Here is a 16815-nt window from a genome sequence, read left to right on the forward strand (position 1 = left end):
ACAATATAGATCGTGAAGCTGAGGCTCCAATACTTTGGCCACCTCATAAGAAGAGATGACTCCCTGGAAAAGACCCTGATGTTGGGAAAGATGGAGGGCACAAGGAGAAGGGGACGACAGAGGACGAGATGGTTGGACAGTGTTCTCGAAGCTACCAGCATGAGTTTGACCAAACTGCAGGAGGCAGTGGAAGACAGGAACGCCTGGCGTGCTCTTGTCCATGGGGTCATGAAGAGTCAGACACGACTAAACGACTAAACAACAACAACAATATCAGTTGGAATACACCTGCTATATTCATTAGTGTTATTGTGGAACAATTCCAACTGCCCACGAACAAAGATATTGCTGGGATAGAGTAACAAAAATTAGATAATGTAAATGTTAGCTTTGGGGGCATGCACACCATGTTGCCCCATGCCACCTGTTCAGTTCTGCCAAGTTGTATACTGAGATGACAAAAATTCTGCTCTTGTGTATCAGTCCTCTGACAAGAACAAAGATGACTTAAGTGACAAGGAGGAGGAGAAAAAGTCTAGCTCTCCTCGCCTTGTTCTAAGATTACCCTGCAAGACTAACGCTAGCAATGAGTTAGTTTAAACTGTCATGCTTGGATGAAGAATGTGTGAACCAGAAATACTTCTAGCCAGCCACATTTTTTTCTAAAAAAATGTTTAGGGGTACTCTCATTTTGTCTCAAGAAAAGCACCATTTTATAGTTCAAATTGGGAAAAATAAATACAGTAAATGGACAGAAGTACAAAGATTCACAGTATGTTTAGGAGCATGCATACCCCTGCGTCCCCCCAGAAAAAAAGTACTGCTTCTACCTTTCCAAATAACACACATTTCACACATTATTCTTCATACTATTCCACATGCACACATGGCAAGTGATTTAGCAGGAGAATTATCACAACCTCAGCACTGAGATAGTGGTGGTGATGGCACTGCCTAAGATCGGAAAAGCCAAGAATATGTTCTGCAACTTGAACCAGTCTACCTCATGCATAACATACCTAATTCATTTGGCACAGAACACATGTGTTGCAGAATGACTACTTCTGGAATATTTAGTGATCTTTAAAAACATGTACCCTGCACAGATAACCTTGGTTTCGGACCGAGTGGCATAGAAATACCACCTTAAGTAAAGCTTTTCCGTGTAGCTTTACTTACTTGAATTCATGCATTTGAATTAACAGCAGGGCAACTGTATAGAAATTTCAGACATGCCCAGTGAGTTGTTTTTTTTAAAAAAACCCCACAAACTATTACACCATTTATGGATAAACTAATGTAGGTGTTTTCCATGTTTTCAGTATACCTGTACCAGAATAAAAGTGTTGTCTTCCTTATGGGGCGCAGAATCTTGGCAAACCATATGTGACTTTGTATCTAGGGTGGGAGTTTCTGATGACGTGCACTGCCCTGAGTTGCTAGGCAAAAGGGTAGGATCTTAATGTGGTAATATTTCTATTAACAGTGCTATGGGCTGCATTTATAAACAGTTTTATGAACAGTAAATAATATTTACAGTGATAGTTATGCAACACTGGCCTGGCTGTCAAACAGCAAGCAGCCACTCTCTGTGGGTTCCTCGCCCCCTCCTCCCCTTGTGCAAATGCCCCCTTTCTTCTCTGGGCAGCCGTTACTATGCCTTAGAGTTACATCTGAGCCAAGGTAGCAACACAGTGAACAAAAGTTAGGTCTCAACTGAAATATTAAAACCACATCCAACCCGTTTCCAATGACTAGTCTGCAAGGTAAATCACAGTTACCAATAACCAGGGAAGTGAGAAGGAAAGAGTGCACAGATTCAAGGGGGAAGAAAGGAAGAGGGTGGAGGAAGGCTTATGCAAGCTAATGGAAGATGCTCCTGGTCAAACTACCATGATTTGGAAGCTGACCTAGCACGATGTCTGATCTCAGCCAGTACATTTTTAGTTCTACATAGCTGCAAGACACTAGACTCTGAAGTCATGACATTTTCATGTCCAACCTTCCCCTCCAAACCTTTCACTATCATAGAATTGACAGCTTCCCCTCTAAGACCTTACCATGTTGCTAAAATAAAGTATGAGGAATCCTCTAAATACTCTATACATTCAGGAAGCTTATATAATTATGTGACATGCTATATGAATGTAATTATTTATATAGCAAGGATTCTTCCCCGCTTCCAACAATGGAAATATATTGGAAAGAACACAAGGCAACATTAAGAAGCTTACTAGTCCAGTAACCTGTTTCCTATACTGGCCAACCAGGTGCCTCTATGAAGCCCTCAACCAAGGCATGAAGTTAATAACTGGCTCCCACAGTTTCCCCTCGCAACTGGTATTCAGTAGCATAGCCCTCTGAGCATGGAGACTCCATATAGTCAGCATGATTAGTAGCCAGTGGTAGAGTTAAGTTAGTGGCCACCTGCACAACTTTTGGAATAGCTTTACAATTAAGTACATTCGCAAAGCTCACATTCATGTAAGCGTATTATTACAATACAGAAAAAAGCAGGAACCTACACATTACACACACACACACACACATTCATACATGCACGTGCATAGGCCCTTTTTAAGCTTACAAAACGCCATGGGTTGGATGAAGATTTGCTCTCATCCACTGTTGGAAGTGGCACTGCAGGCCACAGGGGGAAGGGAGAAAGGGGCAAAATCCCCACCCTGTCATATTCCTCTAGTACTAGAAGAATTTCAGTGAGCAAAAGTCTGGATGCAACCTCTTGTTGGTATATTTTAAATTGTGGAAATCAATATATGCAAATACATTAATTTCAATAGGTTAGTACCATAAAATAATATTCATGTTCTTTCTTTAGGCATAAGGTTCTTGTATCTTTACTTCTGTTGGCTCTGGTATGGTTGCAAAAGGTATTTATTTCAAAGTTTAATACCAGGCTGTTGTCAGACACTATCATTAGCTTGATCATAAATGAGTAGAGAAAAGAGTTCATCAACATTCCTAGCATGCTTTAAAGAGGAACCAAACTTTTATTGCCTTGGATGTAAGCTTACATTTCTGCAGCGAGAAAGGAGTATTTGTTATTAAGAATGGAAAAATGTGATGCAGAAAATTTCAGCCACTATAGATGACATAACAAACAGCAGACACCCTGAATAGCTGAGAATACTTTTTGACACCGATATAGAAATGGAATGTTCTGTGGCCCAGATCCTCAGTCATGACCCATGAGTTCACAAGGCCCCTAAGGATACCTTATCACCTTCTAACTAAGATTTTAGATACAGCAAATATTACCTAGAGTCCAGTTCTAAAGAGACTGTGTTTACTGGGAATTGCATAACAGGACCAGGGGCTCACCAAGATGTCATCTATCTTAATAAGAAATATGACACTTTCTTTTTAAGCACAGACACAAACACACATGTGAATGAAGGGCAACTGAAAGTGAATACATTTCCACAGCATTTTCCTCCGCATCAAACCAAACTCTCATTAAACGTTTTAAAGGGGAACTGCTCAACTGACTAGTGTACTAACTAGGAAGGATAGACAGAAGGGGTGGGAAGAAGCATACACAGAGGCCCCTCCCCCCAGGAACTTTTTGAAATTAGGCATGAAAAAAGCCTTCTAATGGCTTCAACAGAATGCTCCTTTTAAACCTAATGAGAACAGAAATGATGTGATTTTGTGGCGCTGTTGCATTTGAGTTCTAGCATAACGTAGGTGTCTAAACTGAACTAATTCTGATACTAATGGATGCAAATTATTCTCCTATCTTTTACTGTCATTGTAGGTCAAATTTCTGCCCGGACACTGAGGTCCAGCGCCGAGGGCCTTCTGGCAGTTCCCTCGCTGTGAGAAACCAAGTTACAGGGAACCAGGCAGAGGGCCTTCTCGGTAGTGGCCCCCGCCCTGTGGAACGCCCTCCCACCAGATGTCAAAGGAAAAAACAACTACCAGACTTTTAGGAGACATCTGAAGGCAGCCCTGTTTAGGGAAGCATTTAATGTTTAATAGGTTGTTGTATTTTAGTGTTTTGTTGGAAGCCGCCCAGAGTGGCTGGGGAAACCCAGCCAGATGGGCAGGGTATAAATAAATAAATAAATAAATAAATAAATAAATAGTATTAATATTATTATTATTAAGAATGTGCAGCAGCAGGAACTTTTAACGTCATTCTGCTGTTTGCTGCTCTGGGCTCCACTGGAAGGAAGGGCAGGATGCAAATTTAATTAAATAAATAAAGGTATGGCCCTTTTCTCCTCTTTTCAGTTTTCAGCGGTAGCAGCAACAACCATTGTGAGGGGGTAACTATGGTCAGTTGGCAATCTGACATTAGCAGAAGGAGCACTAAGTGGCACTGTGTTCAGCTGCCATCTGCAGCATTAGGAAAGAAGAGAAAAGAGGCACTCTCTAGGACCCAGAAGCACAGTGCAGAGCCACAGTGGACAGGCTCTGGCTGCATGCAGCAGCTAATGAACTAAATAAGTCATCCTTGCATCACAGCTCCTTGTCCCTTCCAGTACTTGCCCTAAACAAAGTTTATCTCTTTTGAAGCCAAGTGCAATCAGGGCATGTAGGAAAGAGAGGAAGACCGTGTCCAGCAGCTGCTGATTGAACTTCAAGAAGTACTTCCAGTTCTTCAGAGCTGACAATTTTATTTTATTTTATTGCAAAGAAGGTCCTATTATATTAATGAATGGTGTATTTTTCAGTAATTCAGTTGGAAACTCCTCTTAATACACAGTCCCACTTAATTTACAGCTTGCCCTAATCCTTCGAGATAAATCTAACTGCTCAGTTCTATGCCAAAGATAATTCCAGTATAGTCTGGCGCATAATTAGGAATAAAACAAATTCCTGGACTCAGAATCCTGTAAATTGCAGAACTGAACTGAGTTCACAGTTCTTCCAAGCAAAAAATGATTCCTGGCTAATCGAACCTTTCTTCATTTGTGGACTATAATTTAGGACAGGGCGGCGGCGGAGTCATTTTGTTGCTGCCATGATTAAACAGTGGGGAGTCAAGAATGCTTGCCATTTACACTCAGATCCACAAGTAGAGTCTGATGGGTCTTCTGCCCAGCCTTGCTACATTATTAGACATGGAAACAAATACACAATAACTGGAAATGTATCAGACACCAGAGCACAACAAATGCTCACATACGAAAGCCCACACGTCTTGGTTGCAACTTGGAACCAGAGCATCATGGGCAAAAAGCCAGTGCCATTCTCGGATGCCTGTCTGTGAGAGAATGGGATTGGGTGCGATGACACTGCATATGTACAATTTCACCTTGGGTCGCTTGATTTCTCACTCCTCTGCACAGTATCTTCCTTTGTTTGGAGCTGTAGTCTGGATTAGGTTTGAGGTTTTTTTTCTATGCACTCTGCTGCCTGATTCACTGGGCTTCAGCCCCAGCTGGGCTGATATCATAATACTGCCTGGATCTCTATGAACCCACCTGTTTGCCCTTGGCTGTTGCCTAGCACAAACTGTTCGCAATTGAGAGATTAAAACTCAAGGCATGTAAATCTCATTTCTGAGGCAAAAATCAAAGAAAACAGTTTAACCACTAATGCAGAAATCCAATTGATATTATGAGCTTTATTTTGCAATTCTTATTCAAAGATGAAGACTTTAACCTTTGGTTTTCATGCCATTGCCAACATTAGGAATGCAGCTCTTGCATTTCAATGTGTTAAGCTACAGTCTGTTGAAAGGCAGCCTGATGAAACAAGTTTATTTAAAAACTCAAGGATTTGGGTTTAGTGCGAACAAAATGAGTAATTTTGTTGAAACCGAAATGGATTCCTTGCTCCTCTCCCTTATAGCACAGTATCAGATGCTTAAAAAGCACATCAGAATGTAAATATGTATATTGCATATTTTAAGCACTCTTCCTTCCCCTAAGAATAGGACTTCTAAGATATATACAATCAATTTATGTAAATCAAGGCAGATTGCGAAATAACAGTAGTATGTTTTTGCTCCTCTTAGTTTTGGCATCTAGAAATCAAGCAAACCATAAACTGTAATAAGGAGTGCCAGAAACGTAACACCCTAATGACGCCTTCTCATAGTTCCATAGGTGCATGCCTATATATTATGCTGCCAGCAACACAGCATATGATGCAATCAAATTGTGTGTGTGGTGGGGGAGAAGCAAATAAAACATTATAATCATAAAATGATTATATGATGATCTCTAATTCTTTACAGTCGACGGACTATTGCAGTGCCAATACCTAACATGGCTAATAAAGGTGGATAGCCTGAGCTAGGAGGATGAAAAGCAGCAGCCAGGTAGAATCTAGGGGAATAGATCAACAACACGCACAGATGGGAACTCCATCAGAAGATGGTTAACTGCTGAAAGAAGGATCTGGGAGACAAAGGGCAAGAAGGGTTCAGAAGAAAGGGGGATGTTGGATCTATGAGTTTCAGGAGCTGGCATGTGAATGTAGGCCACTAGTTAAGCCTTAACACAATAAGAAGGTTCTATATATGGCCTTCAGAAGATACAGTGGTACCTCAGGTTACATACACTTCAGGTTATAGACACTTCAGGTTACAGACTCCGCTAACCCAGAAATAGAACCTCGGGTTAAGAACTTTGCTTCAGGATGAGAACAGAAATCGTGCTCCGGCGGCGCGGCAGCAGCAGGAGGCCCCATTAGCTAAAATGGTGCTTCAGGTTAAGAACAGTTTCAGGTTAAGAATGAACCTCCAGAATGAATTAAGTACTTAACCCGAGGTACCACTGTATATACTTAGTTAGCAAAAATCTCTTTGGTGTTCCTTCCAGGATTTCCCTACAATACTTTTAAATAATTTTTGGAGGCCGCTTTGAATACATTAAGAAAAGGACTAATAAAGACATTGAACAAAAAAGCCTTAACTAGAAGGAACCAGTAGGCAACCACCTGGGATGGAAAAAGGTTTTGCATCCAATAAGCCAGTTGTCTAGATCATGCTATCAAGTGAGGTTAACGATTAAAATTTACCACACATCCGATATAGCTGTGTGGCCAAATGGCCATCTGTTTCCTCTATCTCATCGTCAGTTCCACATCTGATAACAGGAAGTTTCATGACAAGCATGTAGGGCCGCTGTCAAGATAAATGAAATAAATACAGCAACCACATGCATGTTGGAAAAACACTGAAAGGATTCTAAAACAAGAAATATCTATATGACAAATACTGACAATGGATGCAGGACTAGGCTAGAATTTCTCTCTCTTCTACGATGAGATTCCTAAAATTGTCTTAGTTCAGGCAAACATTAGCTTGAAAGTGAATCTTTAGAAACTCGCTGCTCTGTTAAGCTCATTTATTTATTGTTTCTTAACGTTTAAAATTATCATTTCACCACACTATGCATACAAAAACTCTGGGCTTGAGGCCAGTTTTTATGCCAACTGTCTTCTCACGGGCCACCTCTGCAAACTGGTTTGCATGGATAGCAAACTTTGCAGAAATAACAAAAACTTCTGACAAGCAGGACTTACAAAGTGACTGTATTCTGCTGCCAGGCTCAAATACACCTAACAGTGATGTGGACGGTTCAGTGCATTTTAGTCATGTTAAATATGAAATCTACATTATATGTCTGATGAATAAAGCATGATCGTGCAGCTAAAAGGTTTATTTTGTGCATTCAAACAGTTCTACTGTATTCTTACCCAAGCCTTTAAACTGTTAACTGGTCTTTTCCCCCCCATGAGGCCCTCCCTTGGAAGCAAGCATATTTATAAATACAGTGGTACCTTGGGTTAAGTACTTAATTTGTTCCGGAGGTCTGTACTTAACCTGAAACTGTTCTTAACCTGAAGCACCACTTTAGCTAATGGGGCCTCCTGCTGCTGCCGCGCAGCCGGAGCACAATTTCTGTTCTCATCCTGAAGCAAAGTTCTTAACCTGAAGCACTATTTCTGGGTTAGCGGAGTCTGTAATCTGAAGCGTATGTAACCCAAGGTACCACTGTACAAGAATTAGCAAAAATTAGTACAACAATTTTCAGTGCCTTCCTTTTTTATTAAAAAAAACCCTTAAACAATCTAAGGAATGTGTGTTATTGAGTTTTCACATCTCAAAATATTTACTGATACTCCAATAAATTCAAGTACAGCTTTTAATTTGCATATAGAACACTAAACATCAGCAAAAGATTGTGGCCAACTCCTCTCTCCCAGCTCCTTGCTCAGAAAAGCATGGGAAATAGCCTCACTTTTTGGGAGCACTTTGAAAGTGAGAAAGAATCATTCCCCCTCCTGTGGAAGTGCAGACACACCAATTTCTGCAGTTTATGTACTCGCTTTAGCATATTAAAGAGAAACACAATTTATACTAATAAATGTTAAGTCAAGACGAGAACATTGTGTACCAGACCTATTTTACGTTTGGTGTTTTGAGTACTTCAGCAAAAAAATTCTTTGCAGATTATGCAATTTAAAAATATCGTTTTATTTCATGCAAATAGCAACTAATTTAAGTGCAAGTAGAAAGTTCTCTCCAGAGCCGTCAGTGCCTTAAAAGAAAATTTTATGCTTATGACAACTCAACAGCATATAAACTATATGCAATATAGGGCATCATATTAGAATTCAAGTATGTCTTGTGGCTTTTTATTGAATAACGTGATAGCATTTGTGACTGTAGCCAACCTTGTTGCTTAAACTTGTTAAGAGTGTTTCCAGCTTCAGGTTAATAAGTGCCAAGTGTATATTTTCAAGCCTCCCCTCACATCCCTTGTTTGTTTATTTTATTGGAACGGCGATCTAAGTGGAGATACTTTATTAAATGATACACTGTTTTTAAAATAACCAAGTAATTGGTTGAAGTGTCTTTACTGAGACAAATCCAGCGGTAAACTTGAAGTGCAAAATGCTTCTGGGGACATGCCAGAGTGTTTCTTGTACGAGCTATAGCATTTCATACAGCCTTGCCAAGAAGAAATTAAATCAGCCATTACTAGAACTGAAGATTAAAATCCAGCTGCTGGTATTCAGAGTTAGTGAACTACTGTTTGAGGAATGGAGAAGTATTTATATGCAACCGACTGAAGCTTCTAATGGTAATTTCCTAACTGTATAATTATCTCAGGCCTTTTGGTAGTCGGCTACCACATGTGCCTTTCTGACATTAGCTTGATAGGCTGAGGGTCCCTTTTGTGAAGAAACAGAGGCAGTACAGATTTTATTTTGGCAACTGGGTGACAACAGATGGAGGATTTAGAGTTCTGGGTGCCACATGAAGCTCAACAAGCTTTTTGGAAGGTGGTTTTGTTTTGCTTTTTAACCATAACTGCAATATGAGGTATAAGATGCAGGTAAAAGTACTCTATACAGCTCCGCTTGCTGTTAAGGAGCATATCAGTGTAATAGGATCACACCGAAATGTCCTTACACTGCGGTGCCATGCAAAGGACAAACTTCTGCAAAGTCGTGCACAGCTTGCAAGTACAAAAACTACATCACTGGAGGTATGGAAGAATAACTGCTGGTCAGTGTCCCAATATCAAGATCACCTCCCTCCATAGCGACTTGCTACAGACCTGAGTTTTAAGTCAAACTATGTGCCCCTGGCCTTCACCCATCCATGTACTGACCTCTGCCATCAAGACAGAAACACTTCTCTCCAAAACTGCTCATCAGAGACAATTCGTCAATGTACAGCCTCAGCTTCCACAGGACAACATGTGGTATAGATTGATCACAAAGAGACAAACTCCAAAGCTCATCTAAGGGAGGAAATGTGCATTTTCCAAAGGTGATAGGTGCATTAAGTCTGCATAATAGGAAGTGTTGGAAAACATCAATCTGCCACCTTAAGAAAAAACCCCAAAGCAGGAAGAAGCAAACAGGATCACTTACCAACAGAACAACCCTCTCCTCCCACTCTCAAATCACACAAGCCTATGATTATGTGACTACCCAAACTGTACCTAGCTATCCAAGCCTTCAAGGCGACAGACTGTGCTTCAAAAGTAACAGAGTGCAGCTGATGTTCACTTTATAGGTAATAATGTATACTGCTGCAACATAATATTTAATTGCATCTGTCTGCAATACTGTCTTTAACTTCTCAGATTCCACTGCAACCTAGAATAAGGCTATCATATGTATTGACACACCCTAACAGCAACCTAGGAGTCACAAATGAATTGGCATGTTAAGTTAAGTTTAATCCTACTGAACTCTCCATTCTTTGATACCAGTGGTTGGTGGACTAATCTGCTTGCTTTCAGTTAAGAATATAATATGCAATGAGTACTTCATCTTTCTGACAAACCAACGTTGTAAAGTAACACAGGTTACAGATAAGATTAAAGGGATTATAGCACAATCGCATCAAGACCATACTGTGTTGAATACTAATTTAAAGCAGGAAAACTCTTATCAGAAATCTGACTTAGAAAAATACTCACTTGCCTGATCACCTGTGCTTTGTTAAGAAATGTTTCTAGGTGACTGGGTAGGGAAGCTTTCAAGAAGTTGGTTGTTTTTTCCCTTTAGGCCATATATGACTAACAGGGACATTTAAGGCAGGTGAACTAATAAAAACGTTTGTGAGCAAGTATGGTTTTCCCAGTAGTAATGTATGGAAGTGAGAGCTGGACCATAAAGAAGGCTGATCACCGAAGAATTGATGCTTTTGAATTATGGTGCTGGAGGAGACTCTTGAGAGTCCCATGGACTGCAAGAAGATCAAACCTCTCCATTCTGAAGGAAATCAGCCCTGAGTGCTCACTGGAAGGACAGATTGTGAAGCTGAGGCTCCACAGTACTTTGGCCACCTCATGAGAAGAGAAGACTCCCTGGAGAAGACCCTGATGTTGGGAAAGATGGAGGGCACAAGGAGAAGGGGGCGACAGAGGACGAGATGGTTGGATAGTGTTTTCGAGGTTACCAGCATGAGTCTGACCAAGCTGTGGGGGGCAGTGGAGGACAGGAGTGCCTGGCGTTCTCTGGTCCATGGGGTCACGAAGAGTCGGACACGACTAAACGACTAAACAACAACAACAACAAATTTGCTGGACCCTCTAGTCAACAGAGTATTAATATTAGCAATGGGATTTGTTACTCGCCCTTCACCATAAGATCCCAGGGCGTGTTACAACACTATACAAATGCAAAATTAAAATCAGTCTGAATAATTTAAAGCATGAAAACAGCTGGGTTTTTTTAGCTCTAATGATGGCTCCAAAATTAGCTTCCAATAAACAGCAATTTAGCAATTTCCTCTTCAAGCCAGGTTCCAACATTTGTTCATCACTTTTTAGGACAAATATCAATAATACTAGTTTCCGTAATCAGCTTCACTAATAAGCAGACAAAAATCATGACCATAAGACTTCAGTCTACTGTAACTAGAGTGAACACATAATAAACACTCAACATGGACCATATGAAAACACAATATACTGCAAGGTAGCCTAGTGGCAAAAGATGGGGAGGAAAAGATACATAGGTTTGACATCTGAAGAATAACATTCAGTTGGTATACAAAACGTATCCTCAAAATATTTCTGTACATGTCACTCTTAATCCCATTCTACAGAAAGGAGGCAGAGGTCGAGGAACAGCGACTATAAAGCACACACCTATAAATCTAACTATGCTTTTTTAGCAAACTCTCTCTCATTTTGGCTCAATTCAAGCATCTCACCATGCCAGAACATGGTTAAGGAAGCTTAACTGTAGTTCTCCATAATGTCCAATTCGAAAGAACTATCTATACAGTAGTTACAAAATCCCACAAAACTATCATTTTTAATATTTGTAGGCATTCTAACATTTCCTCCCTCCCATGTCTCATAAAACTTGATTGGTTTTTATAACATGTCTCACTTGACAGTTCCAAGAACTTTGCCATTTTCATCAGTGGTTATAAACCTGCCTTGGTCTCAGTCATGGATATAAATTAGATTTCATGAAAATTCTCTCTTTCAAAAGTGTTACACTCGTATTAAAATATACTTAAAGCTACCAAAACAATCAATTGACTACCACCTCACTTCTTTCAAATAATAACAACAAAAGCTGACTCAATCCTCAGTGGCACAATGGGTCTGTGAGTCTGGCTGTTAACTGGAAAGCTGGGGGTTCCAGGCTATCTAAGGACAGCCATTGGCAGGAATTCTGCATTGCAGGGATGGATTAGAAGACTCTCAGGGTCCCTTTTACCTCTACAATTATATGATTCCATTATTGTTTTGCAGGACCTCCTTACTCATACTTTATTTTAATTAGTGAATGTCTATGAAAAAATTGAAATGCCACTATACATTTACAGATGGCAAGATTTCTGGATTGTATTTATAAACACTTTACTGAAACCAGCCTTAAAGTAATGCTAATAATATATTTACAATTAAAAAAAAAATTGTCCAGTAGCACCTTATAGACCAACTAAGTTTGTTCTGGTAGAAGCTTTCGTGTGCATGTACACTTCTTCAGACACTGAAGCAGAAGTCACCAGACCCTTATATATAGTGAGAGGGTGGGGAGGGGTATTTATCAGAAGGGTAGTAGGAGATGGATGATTGGCTCAATGGGTATGGTAAACCTGTTGATGACTGTTAACGATTGCAATTAGTCCTACAGGAAAACATATATTGCTACTGGACAATTTTTTATTATTTTTATTTTGACTGTGTCAGACCAACATGGCTACCTACCTTAATATATATTTACAAATTGCAAACTCAAGATGAAAGCTAGTAACTGCTCAAAGGAACAAGTGGAAACTCTTCATTTTATTAGCATATGCCCTAAAATGCAAAGTGTAAATTCCACTTAAGGATAAGTAAGAGTTGACTATGCACAGTTGCTGGCTACAGGCTACAGTGGGGCGGAAAGCTATATGTCCTTTAATATCCGACAAAAAGAAAGGGGAAATATGGCAGAATGGGGGGAAGCTGTGGTACATTTATTTTCATGTTCCTTACAGCTTCTGGAAATTTGGTTTAAAATTACTGACATTTTCTGTGAGTTAGTTTGACCTCACCCTTGGAGGTCCACTCCATTGTCTCTTGAGACAGAGGGATGCCAACAAGATATCCCATATACTAAAATGGGATTCAGAGGAGATGAAAATGGACTTAAACAACAAACTCTCTTAGAAGGGAACAGAAAACTCGGCCACAAGGCAAACCTCCATCACCAGACTGTTATCCAAAGTAGTGAAAAATGTGAATGTGAACAAATTCACACAAATTACAAATTGGATCCCAGCTACAATAGTTCTCACTGAAATTTTCCTTAGTGGCTCCATGTGCTTTTGCTTGCCCCAATAAATTTCATTATTTTCTTTTTCAACATTATTTTAAATTTAAACAGTTGGCTTTGTTCTATTTCCAAAAGGTAACAACTCAATTAATTTCAGTGGGTCTACTCTGCATGGGACTTAAATCAGATGCAATCCTGAGTGTTTATCAACCCTATGGACAGGATTTTATTTCCTCACCATAAATAATCTGTTAATACCAACACATCCAAATCAGAACTCACGTAAAGTTCACTACAACTATATCTAGTATCAAAACACTCTATACTGCAATACATATGAACTATGATGGTGAGCCACCCATCTAACAGGGTTGCCCCAGCCACTGTGGGTGGTTTCCAACAAATTAAAACATCCAGACACATACGCTCTGCTTCTAACATGTTCAGGTTTAGCATTTTCTGAATTTTTGCATCATTGCTGCAATTGTATAACTGGTTTCAAATGAGACAGGCCAGATTCTCCTTATTTTACAGCAGGAAAAAGGTCTTAGTGGAGGTAATATATGCACACCTTTAAGGCCAATTCACATACCCACAAAAGTAACTAATGTAAAGAACATTTTTAGTCTTCACAAGTATGTGTAAAAGCTATATAAGAGTAAACTCTAGGTTCTGTATACAAGATAGCATCAAAACAACTTTTTCTTCTGTTTTCCTTATTTATAATGCTGTTCAAATCTCTGTATGTTTAAGAAATATTTGCAAACCTAATAAACAATATTTCAAATATTATAAAATAAAACATGGGCTATAATTTTTTTTGGTATGCCTTTAAAAAAAATTAACATGGGGGAAATGCAGAGAATACTTCACAAAATAGTGCCCTAAAATACAGACCTGGACTTGTTTTGATTAATGTCTGCAGGAGACTTTGTGGATATTTAAGTTATAATTAGAAAAATCTTAATAATTATTCATAAAGGAAACAGTTTATAAGAAGTAAATAAGGAGGCTAAATACAGGATAAAGGAAGTATTTTATTTGGTTGTTTGTATTGTTGTATGTTATGTTCACTGTATGCTATTTTCACGTTTAATAAATGTGAATTTGTGTATTGGGGTGGGGGGCTTGTGTTATGTTGTAAATAAAATTCCAATAAAAAAAATAAAAAATTAACATGAAAGTGCAATCATATGCACAATTCATATTTGTACAATATTTACATAATGCCATGTGCAACATCGGCTGGAAAGATCACAAAGAGGGATAATCTAAAATTGCCAGGCTTAATCCTGATTTTACCTCACCCTAATGATTAAAAAATGGTTCAGTACTTACCATAATGTGATTGAAATGCCTGTGGTTTTACGACCTGATTACAGTGGTTACACATCACCAAATAGAAATCATCATGAGCTGGGCATAGGCCAAATATTGGCATATCTAAAATAAAAAGACAAAGGGTATGTCTCACAAGTATTCAAAATGGTGGTACAACAATTTATATAAAATAACCATGTAATGTTGCTGTAGGTGAATCACTGAGACGAAGTTTCAAAAGCTACATGTGGGAGTGGAGAAATGAATACTCAATTACAGTTACAGAATTGAGTATTACAACATATCTACTTCAGAGTGACAGCTTATTGACAGTCATTATCCATAGGTACTTGAATATAGAATTGAGTTTATACTACTTTAAGAAGAGCATCAGAAACTAGAAAGAGCACATAAATATTCTCCCCCCCCCCCAAATTGCATGCAGGTTGGGAAAAGTTATTAAACATTTCTAAGGCATTACTCAAAGGCATAGGAATTTAACTGCTAGCAAATATTTCCTAGCAAACATGTATAGGATCAGACTGCATACATTTTAAAGGCATAGCTTTAACTAGACAGCATTATGTATCAAATAGTTCTATTTAATAGGATATTATATCCCAGCCATCTGGTACCACAGACCTAGAAAACACTTGCAAAAGGGAGTGAAAAAAACTGAGCAGGAAACCTGGCTGTACAATGACATTTGGACAAAATAATAAACCATACATGTAGGCTACTATTATAATAGACTTCTAAATTGGAATAGTGTTTCTATATTATCTCCCTGACTACAAGCAGAGGTAATATGCTAGAAAATCACCTTCAAAATGTCTTCCTGCTATGTTAATGAACTAGTGGGCTCATCCCCACTTTCACACCTGCAAGAAGATCAGAAGTCTCGGCTTTTAAACAAGCCACTGTTTGCTGGCGTCCTGGGGAGGTCACTTCCGTGCTGCTAACACAGTGGTTTGACTTCACCCCCAGAAGCGCACTCCATTGCTCTCTCTCGAGACAAACAGATGCCAGTAACAGCAGTTTGCCACAGTGTATGAACTTGGGGAAACTGTGATTACTGAATAAGCCAGGATCTGAAACCAGGCTCTGAAGCTGGTTTGCTCACACAAAGTATTGTTTGAACGTCTCTTGCTTCTTCCTTGCAGGTACAAAAGATGAAAGGGGTGAGGCTGTGAGACCAAGCCTAAGCCTGAGGCAGGAAACCATGGTTTCCAGTTATGTTTGAATCAGGTCTATAAGTTCAAAGCACAGGCTGCCCTGGCACTAAATATACTAATCAATATCATTTTAATCTGGATAGCAGGCTGTACTCTGCAATTAAAACAGTTTTAAGAGATACATAATGGACAGCTAAATCATATTTCTTCAGTTTGCAAGACAGCCTATGCAGTAAGGGCCAATCATTATCAGTTTTGTAACAACAGCTTAGCTTTTCTACAGAACATCATAAAGTACATTCCGTGGCAGAATGACATTTATAACTACCATTGTATGGACAAAGAACAAACAAAACACACAGTCAACGAGTCTGGACCATGGTAAAACCTCCAAGCATATCTCTTTAGGAGGTAGAAAAGTATTTTCTCACTCACAGCATATCACTTATTGATGCAAGGAATCTGTAACCGAATACTTGAGCAAAGGTTCATAGCCAGATCAGTCACAATGCCTCAAACAAGTGGACCGTGTCCACCCCGCTACTACATTCATGTAGAGAACAAGATCTTATGAATGGGTTGCCATTCTGAAAATTTATTGCCTGGTTATTTAAAAACACTTGGAATGGTGTTGGAGTACCATGGAAACTGCTTGTTTACAAGTATAGCATAGTTTAACAGTAAACAACATGAAAATCACTTGCCTTGATTCTTAAAATTTATTTTTTAATTCTTATTTAAAACAAAGTTGCACTTCATTTTGACATTTCCAATCTCAAGTATTGAAACTATTTTGGAAATGTGTATCAGGCGGCTTCCTGTGTTGCTAAAATGTATTACGCTAGCCTCCACAGCACTCAGAATCAAATTTTAACCTTTGTGACTTACTGTAAGCAATGAAATTATTTGAGCACATCGGTTTATGTAATTTTTATACCATTAATCTCAACCCTTTCAGCCATGGGACCAACCTATAACCTCCCCCTTTCCCCCCTACATATTTGTATGGTGGTAGTGCTTTGGGTGCAACCCACCTTGGATTAGGCCATGAACCTGTGGGTCCCAATCCAACATCTGGAAATCAATGCTTTATGCC

The 16815-nt window shown here is 39.2% G+C and overlaps 2 protein-coding genes across 4 annotated transcripts in view; both read right to left on the minus strand.

Moving 5' to 3' along the window:
• Window positions 1-16815, minus strand: part of LOC307208953 (uncharacterized protein C3orf49) — a 330680-nt gene that overhangs the window by 239069 nt on the left and 74796 nt on the right. The gene's annotated exons all lie outside the window — the stretch shown is intronic.
• The window catches only part of ATXN7 (ataxin 7), a 93578-nt gene that overhangs the window by 29578 nt on the left and 47185 nt on the right, over window positions 1-16815 (minus strand). For all 3 annotated transcript variants that reach the window (XM_079959921.1, XM_079959920.1, XM_079959922.1), the window contains one exon: window positions 14563-14667. In XM_079959921.1, coding sequence (XP_079816047.1) covers window positions 14563-14667 — 105 coding nt within the window. The remainder of the gene's footprint in view (window positions 1-14562; window positions 14668-16815) is intronic.

The sequence above is a fragment of the Podarcis cretensis genome (assembly GCF_951804945.1).
Source record: "Podarcis cretensis genome assembly, chromosome: 2".
Lineage (NCBI taxonomy): Eukaryota > Metazoa > Chordata > Lepidosauria > Squamata > Lacertidae > Podarcis > Podarcis cretensis.